Source organism: Musa acuminata, chromosome BXJ2-10 (genome assembly GCF_036884655.1).
Source record: "Musa acuminata AAA Group cultivar baxijiao chromosome BXJ2-10, Cavendish_Baxijiao_AAA, whole genome shotgun sequence".
In the NCBI taxonomy this organism is placed as follows: Eukaryota; Viridiplantae; Streptophyta; class Magnoliopsida; order Zingiberales; family Musaceae; genus Musa; species Musa acuminata.
In genome coordinates, this window is record NC_088347.1 from 38,043,660 (window position 1) to 38,062,471 (window position 18,812).

At 39.3% G+C, this 18,812-nt stretch overlaps 2 protein-coding genes across 12 annotated transcripts; both read right to left on the minus strand.

The window, feature by feature from the left end:
- Nucleotides 1–194: 194 nt before the first annotated feature.
- On the minus strand, nt 195–6,804 carry LOC135581360 (uncharacterized). 6 transcript variants are annotated; one of them, XR_010492174.1, is made up of 8 exons: nt 6,352–6,804; nt 5,150–5,186; nt 4,807–5,043; nt 4,667–4,714; nt 1,670–2,115; nt 1,487–1,570; nt 1,236–1,408; nt 196–766 (listed from the first exon to the last, which is right to left on the minus strand). XR_010492174.1 is itself a non-coding variant. In XM_065130965.1 (7 exons), the coding sequence occupies exons 1-6, from the start codon at nt 6,654–6,656 to the stop codon at nt 1,498–1,500; spliced, it is 1,146 nt and encodes a 381-aa protein (XP_064987037.1). In that variant the 5' UTR covers nt 6,657–6,804; the 3' UTR covers nt 203–766; nt 1,487–1,497. The 6 variants fall into 6 exon arrangements, 4 of the variants coding, with proteins under 4 accessions (XP_064987037.1, XP_064987035.1, XP_064987036.1 ...); XR_010492173.1 differs by having other exon boundaries at nt 195–766; nt 1,236–1,570; nt 6,352–6,803; XM_065130965.1 differs by lacking the exon at nt 1,236–1,408 and having other exon boundaries at nt 203–766.
- A 6,323-nt stretch (nt 6,805–13,127) lies between these two features.
- Nucleotides 13,128–16,987, minus strand: LOC103969728 (phosphatidylinositol 4-kinase gamma 6). Of its 6 annotated transcripts, XM_009383373.3 has the most exons (3): nt 16,768–16,962; nt 16,502–16,652; nt 13,128–15,683 (listed from the first exon to the last, which is right to left on the minus strand). In XM_009383373.3, exon 3 carries the CDS (start codon nt 15,391–15,393, stop codon nt 13,441–13,443), a length of 1,953 nt encoding a protein of 650 aa, XP_009381648.2. In that variant the 5' UTR covers nt 15,394–15,683; nt 16,502–16,652; nt 16,768–16,962; the 3' UTR covers nt 13,128–13,440. The 6 variants fall into 6 exon arrangements, with proteins under 6 accessions (XP_009381648.2, XP_009381646.2, XP_009381650.2 ...); XM_009383371.3 differs by lacking the exon at nt 16,502–16,652 and having other exon boundaries at nt 16,831–16,987; XM_009383375.3 differs by lacking the exon at nt 16,502–16,652.
- Nucleotides 16,988–18,812: the final 1,825 nt, after the last annotated feature.

The following is an 18,812-nucleotide window of genomic DNA, read 5'->3' on the forward strand; positions in this document are numbered from 1 at the left end:
GTTGATAGTAGCATCTTGAATGTCGTCACCTCCTACTCTACTCTTAAGTAGGCATTGCTGATTACTTGGAACTTTGCTTTTACAAAGCACTAGCTTTGTCATAATAGTCTCTCATATGTTGCTTTTGTCAGTCACTTGGATCTCATCTTCTTCCCACCTCCATCGAGGGACATTAAAGGTATTAAAAAAAAATACATAAAAACATCAAATGAGAGAATCGAAGGTAAATTTCTCTCTCTTTATACCGTGGTTGTACAATCATCACTACCAACCAACCATAAATAGCACAACCCGAATGGGATGATGTATACCACCAAACCAATTGGAGGTGAAAATTTACACCTCATGATGTTGATCGGATAAAAAGAGGGCTGTGATTGGGATAGATAGACCACATGAGGTAAGCATCACATTTGATTCTTCAGGAAGGTAAAAGTAACAATCCCAAATTTAGTATCCTTCTTGCAACCTAAATATTGATCGGACAAACATCACATTTGATTTCTAGCAGTATCAAAATTTTAGGGGCAGCATAACCCTGCCTCATTTATCTGTGCACTTCACAAATAACCCTGCCTCATCCTGGTGAATTCTGCCAACACACACAAAAAAAAAAAAAAGACTTGGCCACTTCATTACCGACAACCATCTTTCTCAAAGAAATAACATGCATGACGTGAAAAAAAAAAGAAAAAAGAGAGGGCCTAAATACAGAGATATGCGCGGACGGACAACGGGAAGCAAAACTAATTTCAACATCGGTTGTCTGTCAAAAAAAAAAAATGTTAAAATATGCTCTTAACATATTCATAAACTAAAAGATTTTTCAAATCATTGCAAACTACACCTAAGACAAATCGATATATATAGAGACAAGTGAAGCAAAACCATTGCCCCGTAGACAAAAAGAAAGAATTCAACTACATAAATATTGGGGAGTCTCCTCCAAATTTGAATGCGGTGTTTACTTCAGCCAACCAGTGATCTCAATAGTTAAATAGGCTTAGGGGCCTCCTCTAACTCACAAAACCATTGTCCCGTAGACAAAAAAGAAAGAATTCAACTACATAAATATTGGAGAGTCTCCTCCAAATTTGAATGTGGTGTTTGCTTCCGCTAGCCAGTGATCTCAATAGTTAAATAGGCTTAGGGGCCTCCTCTAACTCACAACACACTTCGAAGACATGAGTAGTTGAACAAATATTTAAAAATGGCTTTAAATTATCCAGATTTACCTGATGTAACATATTACTCCATTATATGGACAGCATGACACTCATTGGCACATACGCTAGAACTAACCATCTGGTGGAAGAAGGGAACAGAAGGGAAGGGAAAAGAGCTGAACACCATTCATTCTCCATGTGATTGCTTTTTATTGGTTAAAAAAGGACACAAACAAATTTATCTGCCATCAACAAAGACAAACTGTCCAACCGATAAATCAAACGAAAAAAAGCAACACCACCCAAAACCAATAACTCACCTTTGTATTGCTTAGGCCTTGGAAGCTGTGTCTTTCAAACAGTCCATATTGCATAATCCCATTGATCTCATCATGTCTCCAAAGCTGCCATCATTTATCACAACAGTCAAGATAAAATATATTCACATAGAATAAATCAACAAAAGAGAAAGCAATCTTAGCCAATCTTAAGTTTCATCTGACCGATCAGAGCTTTTCCTCGGTTTTTCTGGTTGGTCCATGTCATCCTTCATGTCTTTAGAACTATCAACACTTTTTCTTGATTTCTCTCTCCTGTCAGTACTAGGTCTTGACTTTCCTCCACTTTCTGTTCTCCGCTTAGATTTATCCCCACTGACAGTGCTTGATCTAGACATGTCTGTCTGATCTGTGCTCATTCTTGAAGACTCTAGACAGTCGGAGCTCGTCCGAGGAGCCTCAGTGACATCTGATCTCTCAACAGATTCATCTTTTCTTACAAGTAAGTTCTCTATGGCTGATATGAACTTCTTTAAATGCCTGATGTAATCTGGAAAGAGTTCTAGATTATTGTGGTTGCCTCCCTTAATCCAAAGAGGTTCATACTTTTCTTTGCATAGTTCCCACAGGCGCTTCCCATGTGAACAATCAACGACATTATCTTCTGTACCCTGCAAAAACAATAACATCTGAGTCATCTAGATGGCATTTCCAATAATCTCTACCGATCCTGAAAGTTCTGCTCCAGTGGTTTTTAATATACAAGAACTATTTGGAAACACAGATTTGAAGGAAACAAAACTTATATGTAGGAAAAGACAAAAAGAGGACTGAAGAAAGAGTAATTATACTTGAATGGTTTTATAGAGCAAAACATTCAACTGAAATTATTAAAATTGCATTCTACTGTTTGTGTCATGTATGTATAGGTTTAATATTTAAATTTCTAGCCATTTATATTCAACCAGTATTTTTAATGCAGATGAATAAGTGATTCTAATTTTTTGCTGTCCAATGTTAACCATTTTGTCCCATGTCCTTAAGTATAACAGATATCCGTTAACTTGGTGTCCACTTTGTGTATCGGTGGTTACCATCTAAAATAGCAGACGCGTTTTGAAGAATTGAACAAAGCAAAGCTTGCTGCTGATATCATCAGCTCAAATATGAAGTACATACAGAAAAAAATGTTATAGATATCATTAGCTCATAGACAAGGTACATATAGAGCACTCCATCTATATAGTTTTAGTTAAGAGCCTTATATGCAAGCAGTAAAAGGGCACAAGCAAGGGTTAGTATATGAACATGCTTCCATGCAAATATACATAATAGAAGGACATGGACCATAGATATCGACTAATTCAATAGGTGAAAAGGCAAGGAAAAATTAATAATCTATGTGTGCAAAACATTGAAGGTAATATTCATTTATTTATCTTGATATCAAACACAGTCAACTCCCAGCTCCCTAAATTTTCAGACTTCATGATGAATGATACATGATATATATATTTCCATACATAGTTCATGTTTTAGAAGATGAGAAGGCAAATAAGCAACATAAACATAACAGGAAAAAAAGTTCCCTAATCAACTTATATAAATTAAACATAGGTAGGAAAAGAACAACAGAAGAAGAATGATATGGGCCTGCGACAACCAAAAGTGAAGATAAGAAAATTTGGGGACTCCCTTCTTCATGCATATATAGGTGTTCTTATATGAAGGCAGCTTGTGACGAGAAAACAACAAAAATGCAGATGTTGCCCAATTACTGTCATTCACCAAGCAAGATCAGACAAAATAACAAAAATTTGCAAACCACTGTTCATGTTATCAAAAATCAAGAATGATCAAGATGGTTTATAATATGAAAGTGAGACAAGTGGCATAGGGTATTTTGGTTTCCACAAAGGGTGCCTAGGTTTGCTAGCATCCTGGCTTGCATGCATTAAAGATTCAAAATCGTATCAAGGACTCATTAATGAATGGAGGAATCAGAAGTCCTTCAAGTCATGTGTTCTGTTAGGATGTTCCAGAAAGTACAGAATATCTTTACTCTCAATTTAGAAATATAGTCTGTATATGAAGGAAGCTGCTACTATGAACAGAAAACGAAGAGGCAAGGAAATCATATAGAACCACAGAAAATGTTTGCTGGCTGCTACCAATTATTATTTGTCGTTGAACATATTAATAGCATATTCAGAAAGCAAAAGAAGGCGGGAACATTATATACAGCTTCAAAGAGGATCTCAAATGTCAAATTCCAAAATGGATGGACCAAACTATCTAATTGCTTTGTTTACTATGCAGAGTGGGGAGTGGGGAGTCCACTAAACCAAAAGTAGCCATTATTAATGTCAAGCCTCTAGTATGCCCTTGCAGGGCTGCATTTGGGTGCCATGCTGGGAGAACCAGATTAGATCTATGTATTCTACAAGAGGGGTGCCCGATCTGTTTATCTAAGGATGGTACCAATCTTGTTTCCTCTTGTATAATTGATGAATTGGAGCTTGAGTGAGTTGATAGATATAATAATGCAGTGTACTTACCGATGTATTGAAGTTAGCTGTTGGGGCTTTTTGAAAAATCATGATAAAATTCTCTTGTATCGGATGTTGATATGAAACAAAAAGAATTTAGTCATCGAAGAATATGCAAATGAGCCTAAGCAAGTTTTAAGAGTTCAATGGATCTATGTCCAACATCCAAGGTTATTTGGCTTCACAAGTAACATAACAACAAAAAGTTTACCATTCAATTTCTCTAAGAAAAAAGTTCACTCTTAAATAGTGGATCATAGAATGAGAAAAGAGTTCACTCTTAACTAATGGATCATAGAATGTTGCACTAGGCATAGAACAGTGATTCTACCTAGTCAAATTTAACATAAAAAAGAAATTGGGAATTGAGATTCTAAATATTTTATATTAAGAGAAGATTCACTCAGCAAAAAGATCTACTGTTGTGCAAGGAGCTTGAGACTAACTCTTATTGCTGATTTACAAAGGAGCAGAGACGAGAGCCTGGATCTGTTTAAAGTCTCGATGTAAAATATGTGAAGTGATAGTTAAATATCTTTCTTGAGTGGCTCTAGAAGGTTTAACTACACAATATATAACACAAACTAGAGCAAAATAAAAGAAAATTTTCTAACCAAAAGTGCAACAACAAAAGATATACCATATCAAGTAAAGCAAGAAAGTCAACACTCACATGAATTACCAGCACGGGACATTTCACAAGTGGCATTTTATCAATGTTCTGCAGAAAAAAAAAGGATTTGATGTTAAGATGATCTCACAATGAAATGAAGATCCATAAGCCCACAGATTAGCAAAATAATGGAAAAGAACCTTATATATGTCAAACCAGTATGTATGCTTCACAGGATACATTACACGTAGACCAGACAAAATAGGACTATGCAGAACAACTGCTCTCAATCGAGGCAAACGAGCAGCTAATTCTAAAGTAGGACCAGTACCAACTGATTGGCCATATAAAATAATATCTTCTTCATGGGCTCCATAAGTCTCTTTAAGGCATTTGTAAGCAGCTTCTATATCAGCATAAGTATTTTGCTCTGAAGCCTGAGAGTACAATGTGGTAAGAGACAAAATTACATATTGTTTTTCATCAGTTAATCAAATATTAAAGCAGAAAAAGATAAAAAAGTGACAAGGATGCAAAGCCAACCTTTCCAGATGATTGCCCATAACCTGAATAGTCATATCTGCAATAAGTGGGTTTCCATATTAAACAAAAAAAACCATCCAACAAACCTGGACGTTGACTATATGAAATGAAAAACATGGAAATTTTCTAATGCAATTGGATGCTGGAAGAAAACAACTCTGATTATGAGGCACCTCAAGAACTTACAGAGAGCTCTCAGCAACTAATTGTTTTCGGACCAGCACTTTCCACATTTACCACTTTTTATCAAAAAAATAAAGGGAACCTATTATTAGACCAAGCCAAGCGGTCCTAGTGCACACCATGCTTTGCATTTTTAAAAAGTCCGCACGATCTGATCTATAGCATTAGAAGATGAACAGATAATTTTGCTGACATGTTAGTGTTACCATCACACATAAAACTCGTCTACACTTAATGAAGAAAGCCCAGTATGGAATGTCCCTACAGTTCTTGCAAAATTTGTATCAAAGGGTTTAACATCCCTCACTGGTATAAGATTGGATTCGAACTAGATGAGCTTAGGAAGCCTGATAAATTCTGCTGAAAAGCTTGTCATATTGTTTGAACACAGACATCTTTATAGTTTATGCCTAGTCCTAAAACGATGGTTTGGATACCCATTTTCAGATCAAAAGGAGCATAAAAAAGTCAGAAATTGCACAAGATTATCCTACTCCTTCAGGCAATTATTTTTCTTTTCTTTTGTCTTTTTAGGAAATTATTCAGCTAATTGTAGCTCCTGTGTCAAGGTAAGCATCAAAGATACAAGATACCGTCCGTTTTTTACTTCATAATTCCAACATCTAATAACAAATCACGAATTAGAAAATGCAAAAATAACTCCTTTAAGATCTAAGAATCAATGCTTTCCGGTAAAAACTACTTAATCGACAATTTATTTATCATAAGAAAGAACAAAAATTAAAGAAGAAAAAGTCAAAATATCCATTTCGAACTTATCGCAGGAATCAGCTTAAGTAGCTCCAAACAACGACTTTCCATCCCATTTTCAATTCGAAATTATCACAAAAGTTTGAAAATTTTCAACTAAACAAACAACGCTCCATCAGCTACGCAGGCGCCATAAGCAACATAAAAGATCCATCCATTTTAGTTCAAAATCCAAACTTTAGGTCCTCGAAGATTACCAACGCAGAACTCATTAATAAACAAGGAACCAGAACGAGGCGGCACCTCACCCCATCAAGTTGACGCGGAGGTGATTGCTGAGCCCGACGAAGAGCTCGTACATCTGGCCAAGGTCGGCCGCGTTGCCATGGGAGTAGAGCAGGGTGAGCTTCGCGTTGGGGTTCGTAACGTACATCGCGACGATCCCGCTCCCGCGCCTGGTCCACAGCCGCCGTACTTCCACCCCCTCCCGCGGCGTCACGGTGGTCATGGACAGCCGTCCCGACGCTTCATCCTCCACCACTACCCTGTACGAAGGCGGGTCCGGCGGGAAGAAAGCGAACCTCGCAGCCATCGTCGACGTCATCCCTCCCATCTCTCCGGCCAAGAGGGGGCGGCGATCACATCTCCATGGTTTTCGGGAAGGACCAATGGGTTTTAAGAGTTCGATGGGCAAAACGGCGGGGAAGGGGGGTGGAGGAGTTAACGGTGAGAGAGAGAGAGACAGAGGTGGGTTTGGAGAGGGAATCACGTCATGATTGGAAACGTTTTTGGTAGATTGTTGCGGAAATCACGGCAAGCATTTGTTAAACAAATTGATTCGTGTACAAATATATATATATATATATATATATATATATATATATATATATAATGGATATATTACTGTATTAATTATCCAAAAATATTGTACTAATATTTTCAAAAAAAATATTTCACTTTTCCTTGTAATGAGTCCTAAAAAAAAAAATTACTTAAAAGAATATAAGAAGATTGGTCCCTTTTTTTTCTATTGTTTATTCAAAGGATTTAATGTTCTGCTGCTACGTTGTATGATCGTCATTAGCATACATAACATCAAGGTTAATTTTTTTTTTCTATTTCTAGTTTAAAATTCATGAAAAAATGGTATTTTTCTTTTAAATAATTAATCATTGAATGAGTTGGATAATGCTTCTTTTATCTTTTGTTTCTTTTTTTAAGAATAGTTCAATAAATCCATTCCAAAACCTTAACAAGTGTCTTCTTTTTTTTTATAAAAAGAAAAAGTGAATAGACAGACACCCTTCCATCCATCTTCAGCATGTAATCAAACATGCTTTATTTCAAATATATACAAAATAATTAATGTTTATTGAACTCGAGGTATGTTGTTGTTGTGTAAGTTCAACTGAAGAGAGAAGTGAAAACCCAAGATGCTGAAACACCCAATATTTATCTTAATTTTCTGCCAATCCAGCTTAGCTCACAAAGCTGCAGAGGTAGCAACGAGAATTCTTTCTTGAGGTTTTGGAAAGCCTTTTGTTTGTTCGAGGAAAGAGGAAACTGAAGCATTGAATTCTCTTGTCGCCTACATGTTCTTCTTTTGTGTCGGAGCTCAACATACATAGGTGGGTGATACAGCTTAATGGCCCTGCTAAGAGACAGATGTTCGCCAGATATTGTTCCCTTTTCTTATTCCATGGTGGGATCTCACTTCTCTCGATTAGAGGGCGAACACAGCTAAAAAACCGTCGTGCACACAAAGCAGAGGAGCAAGGACCATAAACAATCCTCCATCTTGTTTCTTTTGTTTATGTTCTTGGTGCTTTCAATCAAGTAGGAGGAGAAGTTCTCGACTTGTCCAGGTGCCTTTCGAATCATTAATTAACAAGTGTCACAAAATTCATTGGAAAATATCGTGTTCTACTTTCTCCCAGTTTTGTTTCTGAATTTTTCAGCATCCACACAAGTTTCTAGTTCAAAAATAGATTCTCATTAATCTAAAACATGGTTTTACCCAAATAAAACACCAAGTGAAGAAGACTGTGCAGTCTGGATTTGTGATTCGGGTTCACAGCCAGAGTTATTTCTCTCTCCAATATTCAGATAACAGAAGCAAGTTTCTTCAGATCCTATTGATTCACTCTACTATACTCACCAGAGGCAATCTAAGTTAGGATTTTCACGTAGTTAGCATCAAACATGTTTTGTCTTTTTTGACTCGAAGATGATAGCAAATATCAGACTAACAACCAGAATGACCAAATCAAGATACAGTTTAGTTTTTGTTTCAGGTGAGTTATCATAACACATAATAGCTAAGCCAGCAATTAGCTATTATTCCGATGGAAGCACTATTGGTGAAGCGCATAGCCTATCAAAAGCCAGCAATTTGCTAATGATAGATAATACAGGGTACTACTATAATGATTGAAGAAGATATTGATCCTTGATACAACTAGATTTACTACAGTACAAACTACGAAACATAGAACTGGAAGTATGATGGCACTTGCGACTGTTTCTTTTTGTGCACTCGAGTGAGTGTTTCCCTATGATGCCTCCTACATTTAGGACATGTGTCTCATATGCCTGCCTTTTTCTTGGCAGTGAAAGGCCTTTTTGCTGGCCATCCTAAGATGGATGGATATCTAAGACCGACTACATTGGCTGGCTGGAACACTTGAGAGCGCATGTTCTTCTGCTGGCCTTTTCGCTGGATGTCGGAGCAACATTTTGGAGTGGAATGATCGCTGGCAAACAGGTTTTGGTGAAGTGGTAGTCAATTCAGGAGGTTGATTGGATCCCTGTTATGGAAGAAGATAAAATAACATTTACATGTCTTGGTCCAGAAAAGAGGGATAGAAGAATCAAAAAAAAAAAAAAAAGGAGAGAAACTATACATATGATAAGATGAAGCATTTGGGATAAGCTTCCTCAGAAGCTGCAGAAAGTTAAAAGCAGTTGACTTGCATAACTTTTTCCTAATTTTTAATATAATAATTAGAACTGAAAATAATTAGTTTAGAGCATTACCAGAGAGAGAGAGCTGTGGATGTATACAACAGTTAAAAATATATTAACAAAATCTCTCCATGATCTTTAATAGGTATTATTTTTATTTAAAAGTTATTACATCTGTTATATAAAGCTTGAAAGTCAACCATTCATTTTCATTCTTGGAATGAGAAGGGAAAACAGTTTGTGCTTCACTTGAGCACTTAAAAATAGAGTGAAATTTCCATACACTCATAATCCAATCCCTCCATCTCAATCTCCATTTACTAAAAATATGAAGTTTCTAATGAATCATTTGTTCTTTTTAGAAATATGGTTTTCTTGTTATCTTTATTTAGATGTTGGGAGAGATCCTTAGCTGATACAATTGTGTGTTAATTTTGTCGAAATGTCATAATCTCACTTGTTCTCTTGTATTGATTGATTGAGAAGGAAACACAAATTTCAGAAGCAACTTTTTTTTTTTTTGCTTCTGAATCTGATGACAGAATGATAGACCATTCTCCTGGACTAATCTTAGGACCAATTACACAAACACTATAAACAATGTCTAACAACTCCTGCAAGGATCTCTGGTTGTCATTAAAGTAATCTGATATGTTAAATGATCGATCGTGAGGGTTGAGGAATTTGAGGATGTGTTCAGCACTGCTGAAACATCAAGAGATGTTTGAGCTCCTAAAAATCTTACTCTTCTAGCCATTTGATGATATTTAACCAAGTGTTTTATTATACAAGAGATATGTAACTCCATAAGCAGAAGAAGACGTTTAAGCTCCTAAAAGTGAATGTGATCGGATCGAACCATCACATATAGCCAAGAAGAAGAAGAAGAAGAAGAAAAAAGAGCTTCTAGTTTGACGAAAGGTCCACCAATTGGAAGGTTTATTTATACCCGTTCGATCAAAATCACATTCGCCACACTGAGGCACAAAGCCAAATGATATGAAAATTCTTATCTTAATTTTTTGCTATATGATTAAAATACAATAGTACTAACTAATGTTAATTTTTAATTAAGCATCTCATTATTTGTCGATTTTAAGAGAGATGTGATCACAATCTTCTTTAGGATCTTTTTTTCTTGAATTAACATAGAATTATCTATCACATTAGATAAAGAGGCGTTTAGTACCCATAACAATCTTTCTTTCCTTCTTTAAGATTTTATTTTCTTGAAATAAAGAGATGTTTAGGATCTTCAAACATGAATCCTAACAGAATAAGAACTGTTCCAATCTTATCCGTATCCACAACTCAAACTATATGACTCTAAATATGTTTGTAAATGTGATCTAAGGTAGGAACTAAATATATGGATGAAAATTCATCCAGAGTTGTCGATGATCCATCCTATGTGAAATTTTATTTTTTAGACTTGGATGATAGATCCGGGTAATTGATGATCACATTGATACAGGTGCTATTATTATGTTATTATGCAGGTTTTCTTTAATTTTAGCAAATTGAGTAATTAAAATTTGAGATTTTATCCAGAACTCCATTATACCAAGAAAAAGAGCTTCAGCACTGTTAACTCGTTATATCATCCAGTGCCACTGGTCTATTTTATATTGCATCAACTAAATTAGAAACTTGTTCTTTAAAATTATTATAATATTAATTCATTTTTTACAATTCGGGACTGATGGGCTAATTGGTCTATCAACCTCGTTTGTTTAGCCCAAATCATTTATCAAAATGCATAAGCTGAAGTTAATAGTAGTGCACTCATCCCCTTATAAGTTCAAATTAGTTTTGCCCACTTCTAACGTGGAACTAATTAGGTTGTTATAATTTCCCTCACTCAGGGACCCTTGACGTTCTCGTCAAGACCCAACATAGTTCAGATCAAGCCCTAACATGATATATATAGCTCAACATCATAACAAGTCTAACTTCATTCATTCGTCGTGATGTCAAATATCATGACCGGAGCCTGATGTAGCATGATGCATGTGAGACATAGCCCAATGGTGACTCGACATCGTGATGAGTCATCTGACTTCATCCACGTATAGTTTTTCCCTACTCGAGCTCCGGTACAATCATCATATCCTCTTATAAATCAATCCTAGTTTTATTTACTCTCGATACGAAACTAATTAGAGTGAGAGAGGATGGCAAAGAAACCAGAGGAGGTCGGCCCAGGCTTCTAACTGATATTTCTTACTGAGTGCTTGCAAAGAGGATTATAGATCTTAGACTAATTCAGGGATAAGACTGTCATTTCAATAAGAATGATACCTTTCTTTTTTTCAGGAAACGATTGCATCTGGAACTCTGTGGAGGATTAAGAATCGACGAGTGTTTGCCAAGGAGCATGGCCAGCTTGAAAGGCCACCTGTCAGTACGAAATATCTAATTAGATCTCAGGATATTGAGGAAATTCCATTGGCTTTCTTATGAAATATTATGCTGACCACCGAGGGTGTGAATCAACAGACATCATCTGTTCATGAGTCTTTCAACATGTACGTAAGTAAATAGACGGTCAGAAATACCAACACATTTCTTTCTTTTTAGTGTTATTAAAGGATCTTATTGTGCAAGCATTGACAGAGTAGAGTATAAAGTGTGTGGACAACCCACACCATTCAACTTCCCAAATAAACACTCGGAGACAACCTATTGGCTCACCAACACCCACCCCAGCTGGTGCAACTTATCTTCCGATAACGTCAAGAGCCTCCCTACAGCATGATGTGTAGTAGAGTTGGGGCCTTGCCGATGATGGCCATAGGCAGACACCGTGTCTCAATCGCATCATCTATGGGCCACCTCAAGTCAAGATTCAGTGACTGAACAGCAACAACCCTACATACTCCACTCCTGCCATCTTTCCTTCCTATCTTCGCCCCACAGCAGCGCCACCTGAAACGGACTCACCACCGACTCGATAAGATGAGAAGCAAAGGGAACATGCAATACATGACGTGCCAAGTTAGTAACAAACCGTACAGCTTTTGTGATAAGAGAGATTGCTTCCTCCCTTTTTCTTTCTCATTCTCTCTCCGTCCCTACGTCTTTCCCACTCGAACGGTACACCCAAGTGGCTCGCATGAACGTGCAAACACATGATGATCCTGGTAAGAGGTCAGAGTAAACACATCGATAACAACGAATGATAACATATATTAGTTAGATGCAGTAGAAGCAGCACATGATGGGAGCAACACCAACCGACCGAGGAGGTGGGCTTCCACTATCTTCGAGTCGTCCCTTGCCGCCTTGCTTCTCACTTCAAGTGCTGCAGAAATCAAAAGAGTAAGCAGGGATTTTATAATGATCGAGGCACATGGCATCAACAATTACCTCACAGCCACGCAGATCTTATAGTCCATGTTCATCTGCCACAAGCATGGCATCAACAATTACTCACAGCCACGCAGATCTTATAGTCCATGTTCATCTGCCACAAGCATACCCTGGTTGGTTATAATTACATTCTCAGCAGGATAAAACCAAGCAGATGTGACTCTGCTTGTGAAAGACAAATCATCTGAAGATACTGATGGATCATAAAAGAACATGGAGCTTTTATTTCAATCAACAAATAATGTCAATGAAAGCATCGACAACCCTTGAAGACCAAAGGAAGAATCATTGGAGAAACAAATAGAAACTACAGTTTTTGTGTAAGATTCGGATATTTAGTACCAGCCTTCCACTCCAGATTGTTGGCATGGGAAGTTTTTAACACTTGCAATCCATTTTACAAGGTAAATGAATGAGTTAGATAGAACCAAAAAAACCTGGTACGGTACGCCGTAGAAGCTCTGTAAAATACCATTCTGGGCCTCTCTGTTTAAGAAACAAAAAATTGTCAGAGAGATTCCACTTAATAAAACAATTCTAACATGAGCTCCTTCCTATATATTGATTGATTTACGATGTACATGGGTTTACTGGGAAAGCAGGGAATGAGGCAGCAACAGTTCATCAAAATGTTGCTCAACCTGAGACCAACGTTTGAAACAATTCAACAAAACCTTTAGGTGAGGCCAATGTTGTTCCATCCAATGATTTATATCAAAATGAACACTGTTGAAAGGAGACGAGCAAATTTACATACAGCTATTTTACGTTTTTATTGCTGAAAGTATTTTTTTTTTCTTCTTCAAGTACGCGGCATACAGGCAGGATATCAGAATACCTTCTTCCCTTCGACATTTAAACAAAACCATAAAACATATATACAGAGGAAGCACAACCACAAGACGCACCTCCACTTCCCTTCGACATACCATAATCCTCTAAACATCATTATTCAGCAATCTCCCCTTCTCTATTCTTTACCCCGACTAGAAAAGGGCTCACACAAACAACCGCTACTGGACTGCAAACCAGCTGTCAACCCTGCCATATCTACCTTCTACTCAAAACTGGCAAGAAGTGCCCAACCTCTGCTTCTGCCTCTGGCCAGCAGCACCACATTTCCGACTACGGAATGCACCTGGGAGCAACTCCTGGAACTTCTCCAGGAATGCTAACCACTCCTCCTCCCCCATGTCAGCCAGCTTCACAAAGTTCACATTTGCAGGCAGCTGTTCGTTGGCACTCCTACTATTACCAACCTGAGGCCTACTAGCACCACCACTATTTTTAATTTTACTACAAGTAAAATTAGCACTCGGAGCACCAACCAGGCATCGCTGACTCTTTCCAGCAAGAGCTATGCCCTTCAAAGATGTGGACAGCTTTGAAAAATGCGGATGCCATTCACAGGCAGATGGGCAGCAAGTGCTCTTCACATTGCTTTCTATGTGCTCATCATCTTCCTGCTCCTCCAAACTCTCCTCCAATCTTGACAGCGGGTTTTTGGAGCTTCTGCCTCTTTGTCCAAAAGCACAAGACGCTGGTGATTTTGGCATTGCCAGATCAGCTTCTTCATAGTCAATGTCAAACAGAGTCGCATCATCATCATTTGGATTGGCTACTGGAGAAAATACTATTCTTTCTGCTATCAACTGTCTTGCCTCAATGCACACAACTTCCAGTTCACTTGGCTCTTCTTCCATTCCTCTGAATTCCCTGCTCATCATCTCACCAATCTCTGCAAGGCAAAGCCCAAATGCAGCAGCTTCCTTGAGAAAAATAGTTGACAGGATCAAAACTCTAAGGCATGCTTCACGGATCATGGGCAGCTCCATACGAAGCATCTCAGAATCTTTGACCGGATCAAGGTCAGCAATATACTTGAGCTCATCCTCAGAGAAAGGGATTGATGCCTGTGGCCAGTGGATCCACTCAAAATACGGATCCTCTAAACTCTCTGGCAAGCAGAGACCATGATCGATTGGAACAAGTTCCGTCTGGGCCCCAACTCTACCAGTCACCCCTTCAAGTTTCCTTACCAAAAGGTTTCCACCGTGCCTGTCAGTATTAAAAATTCTAATATCAAGTATACCAATCCTGTGTATTGCCGCAACAGGAAAACTGGAGGTCCCATGATCACTAGCATCAAAGTCATGAGGAATAAACTGCTGAAAGGATGCTATCTTGCTGACAGCACTACGCTTCTTGTCAACAGCCTTCCCACTAGCATTGCAATTAACACCTTCGTTCACATGAAAAACTGAATGAGTGACCTTCACAAGGACTGTTGGGGGGACATTGGCAAAATGATCATAATCCAGGAGGTACGCAGCAACTTCCCTGAATCCAGTCTCGCCAACTCGGACAGACCTTTTCAGGCCCGGTCGCCCAAGGGCCTTCCCCGTGAAACCTTTAGGATTATTTGGTGCAAATGGTTCTTCATCTGTAGGCTTCACAATTGCAACACATTCGCCTCTGACATTCCTGAAGTAGTAGGCACCACCAAGCCCACTGTGAACTGGTATAGGTTCAACACCATTTCTAATAGCGTTCATGACATCCTTAACCAGCTGTCGGGTGCGAGAGCAGCGGCTTGAGCACACTAAAATTTCAATTGGACTGCTCCGATCCCTATGCTGAATGTCCTTTCCAGTGGGAGAGAGGCATGGTGTAGAGGAACTTCTGTGCAGGGCATTCCTGGTAAGAAGTAATGGGGAATCATTCCGGACAGCACTGAGATCATTTTTTAACACAAGATCACCAAAGGTGAGGGAGCTCTCCTCAGTAGGCACATTGAGAGCAATTTGCAACCTTCTTTTCACGGTGTGGGCATTATCTCCACGATCCAGTTCAATACCCAGTACACAGCCAGTTTCAGTTTGGACAAACACACGTCTCCGCCCACCTTGTTTTCCTTCGCTTTGGCTACTCCCATGGTAGTCACTGCTGGTGGTGCGACTTAAGATTGAAACTGCCATCTGGGTCTTAATGGGGCTGTCCAAGTTAGGAGACATGGAATATGCAGGATCTGCAGTTACCACAAACAGAGGTTGCACCAAAGAAGATGCTTTTCTTTTTCTTCCTCTTCTTCTCTCTTGAGCACACGCCACACACAGAGGTTGACGCGATAGTAGAGAGAAGAAGATGTGATGCAGGATCGTTCATTAAGTAGGAAAGTATTACTGGACCGACAAACCATACATCAGAATTAGAAGGCAGTGCCAGTGTAGATAGAGATGCACGACCACCCTACATCGGAAAACCCACCTTAATTGGACATTACGCTCATGTGAAAAGTCAAGACCTGTCAAAAAGAGCATTCACATTATGGGTTCTAGGATAATAAAACTCGGTTAGCATAATTAAGCAATTGACTGCTTTGGACAATCCAAGCAAATCGTAGCATACATATTTTCGTGAAATAACTAAAAAGAAGTTAAAGAAGACAAGGAAAAGACATGCACACCATATGAAGGCCAGAACAAAACTAACTTCATTTTTGTGGCATGAGTTCTTCATTTCCGTGGCATGACTCTACAAAAAATTAGAGAACAAAAACTGGATGTATAACCGATATTACAGAAACAACAAAGACACCGGAGGTCAACCAAGGACCAAATACGCAGCTGTTGATCACAAGAAAAGAAAAGAAATGCATTTTACCATAGTAAAAAATCAACTTGAAATGTTCGCCATAAATCCTTTTCGTCTCCTTGACTCCTTCACTTATAGTCATAAAATGATGTGTTTAGTGTAGCAGCGACAAACACATTAGCCAAAACCAAATGTTTTGCAGATACGCTTATCCATGCCCCAAAATAGTGACGTCTCTAAACAAAAATTATATAATAAATCAACGAAACAAGTGAGACATCAAAACACGTGAAATTAACAAATCAAATATCCAATACAGATCTATGCGTTTCTTCAGTTGTTGAAAGATAACAAGCAAGGGTTAGGAATATTCGCTTAACAATGAAAAGAGTGCAACTGCTTCACTGACAAACGCCACAAAGCTCTTCAAACCAAAACCGCGAAGAATCCTTGCTATTTTGTTCGCAAGAAAAGGTAGACCATCAAAACCAAAGAGAAATACTGAAGGAAGCGCTCGATCCAGCTTACTTTAACGTTTCTTTGCTCGAGAACCAAAGGATATGTTTCATGACGCATCCGCTGGCAAAGAATGTCGATCTAAGTAGAAATCGGCAGCATCTAACCAAATTAGACCAAACCCTAGTATTCCTACGTAGAGACCAACTCGACCCCTGAAAACCTATCATTGTGCCAAAAGAATCGGCAAAAAGCAACAAAATAAGCGAAACCCCAACGATCTGGCAAACCTCGCGAGATTACGAACGACCACGCGATAAGATCGCAGAAGAAGTCACCTAGAAACCAAGCGAGAGACCGATGTGTGGAGATCGCGCCTAGGTCTGCGCGAAGCAACTCACCGGCGGGGAGATCTCGCCGGAGAGAAGGCAGGCTCCAGCTCCACGGCGACCGACGACAGGAATCAGATCCGGGGGTCGACACCACGGCGGAGGAACAGCTCCTTCGCCCCCAACTCGTCCCTCACCCACTTGGCTTTTATTGAGAGCTGGTAATATGAGCCTCAGGCTCACACAGCTAAAACCCTTCTCTCGATTAAGGCTTTAAGCCGCGATTAATTGTATATCAATTGCACGAAACCGTAACTCTCTTTCCCAGCGTGCGGATCGGAAGCCTCTAGAAGGAGGGACAGGTTACGTCGAATCTGTTGGATTGACGGGTTAGAATGATCTGACGGATGGCATTGAGCCGCGTGGGTAGAAGGAATTGGATGCAATGCGGTTAGTTTACCGCCTTATCAGTGAGCTTTTTAATGCTCTGCCTCTGCGCACGCGCTCGAAGCGCACGGCAGGTCCTTACGCGCTGACATGGAGCCGAAACAGAGTCATGAGCGTAAGGGATCGCGTGGGAAACGTTTGTGGTTGGAAAAATTATCCGATAAATCCATCAGAAAAGTATAATAAAAGGACCAGGGGTGTGGGTCCCGCAACATCCAGATCGCCCGGAATGATTTTCCCGGGCGAGTTGCCTCAACTCGTACACCGCATGTTTCCATGGGTGACGCCTGCTGCTCCTATTTCCACTTATTGCTCTCGCTGGAACGAAGACATCGATGGGAGTTTATGGACCTTTAAATGGGGGAACGCACACGCATTCTTTCTGGTCGAAATTAAGAGGGACAGAAACCAGAAAGATTAAACCACTGTTTCAGATAAGAGCCTACTGAAAAAGCATCATTTCCTTGCTTATGAATGCCTCTCGAGTCCTCTTCGCAGTTGACTCCACACCATAGCCAATCTCAGGTTTAATAATCCATGAAGCTCTGAGTCAAAAATGATGGCAGATTGTCCTGACACTGGCGCCCATAGAAACTCGATTGCGTAGCGGTTGGGAAGGGAGGAGGCAGAGGCTCGCAAGTTGTTCGGCAGAGGAAGGTAGGTGATGTTGATATGACAGGAACATGTATCTAACTCATGAAGCTCTGTTCTATCTATTTGTGATGGGAATTAATTATTATCTTTTCTTTTGGCTTTGAGTTTGGTGAACCCTATGGCAACTGAAAGAGACAACTTTCTTTCGAGTCGGAGCAAATGCTTTGGGACAAGTTGGTTGTGGGAACAATATGTTGGACTATTAATCTCGAAGAAAACCTTGTCAATGTTTCAAAGAAGTATCTTTTATTTTATTTATAAATTGATAGATAGATAGATAGATAGATAGATAGATAGATAGATAGATATATGAGATCCACTTCCCGACAAATTATCTTTTATTTCCGATGACTAGTGAGAGCTTATCGTAAACAAAGCGATGACATGAATAGCACAGTAGCCAAGTATGGGTAGGTGTACCTTTCACTTCTCGTGGAATCTCTTTCAGTGCATAATGTTTGTGGTTGTTGGTCCATGCTCATGAAGCTGAAACAGCTTTACAAGAACACAACAGTGGACTGAAACTGTGGCCAAGCAGCTGGGTGATGATAAAGGTCGATCGATCCATGCGTGCTGCAAAGCTTGCTGCCTTCCTCGGCAGACAACGATGCCAGTTGCAATGTCTTTGTGCCTGCCTGAGTTCTCTCACTGGAAAAGGGGAGCTAGAAACATGATCACGAAGCAGTATAAACTGATCCTTGTGCTACAAACATGTTGCTTGCCGACATCTGGATACATTTCCCACTGCCTCAACGACACTCCAGTCTTCTTCTATCCCAACTTGTTATTGCATGTGTCGGCTTAACTTGAAGTACTATGCTTCCTGTCTTGGCAGTGATAGGTGAAGTGATGGGCAGCAACAAGTGCCATAAGTTTTCGAGATCTCCTATGCCAATGTAGCTTCTACTGCTGCTATCTTTATGCTTACAAACTTGTGTTATGGATGGGTATGC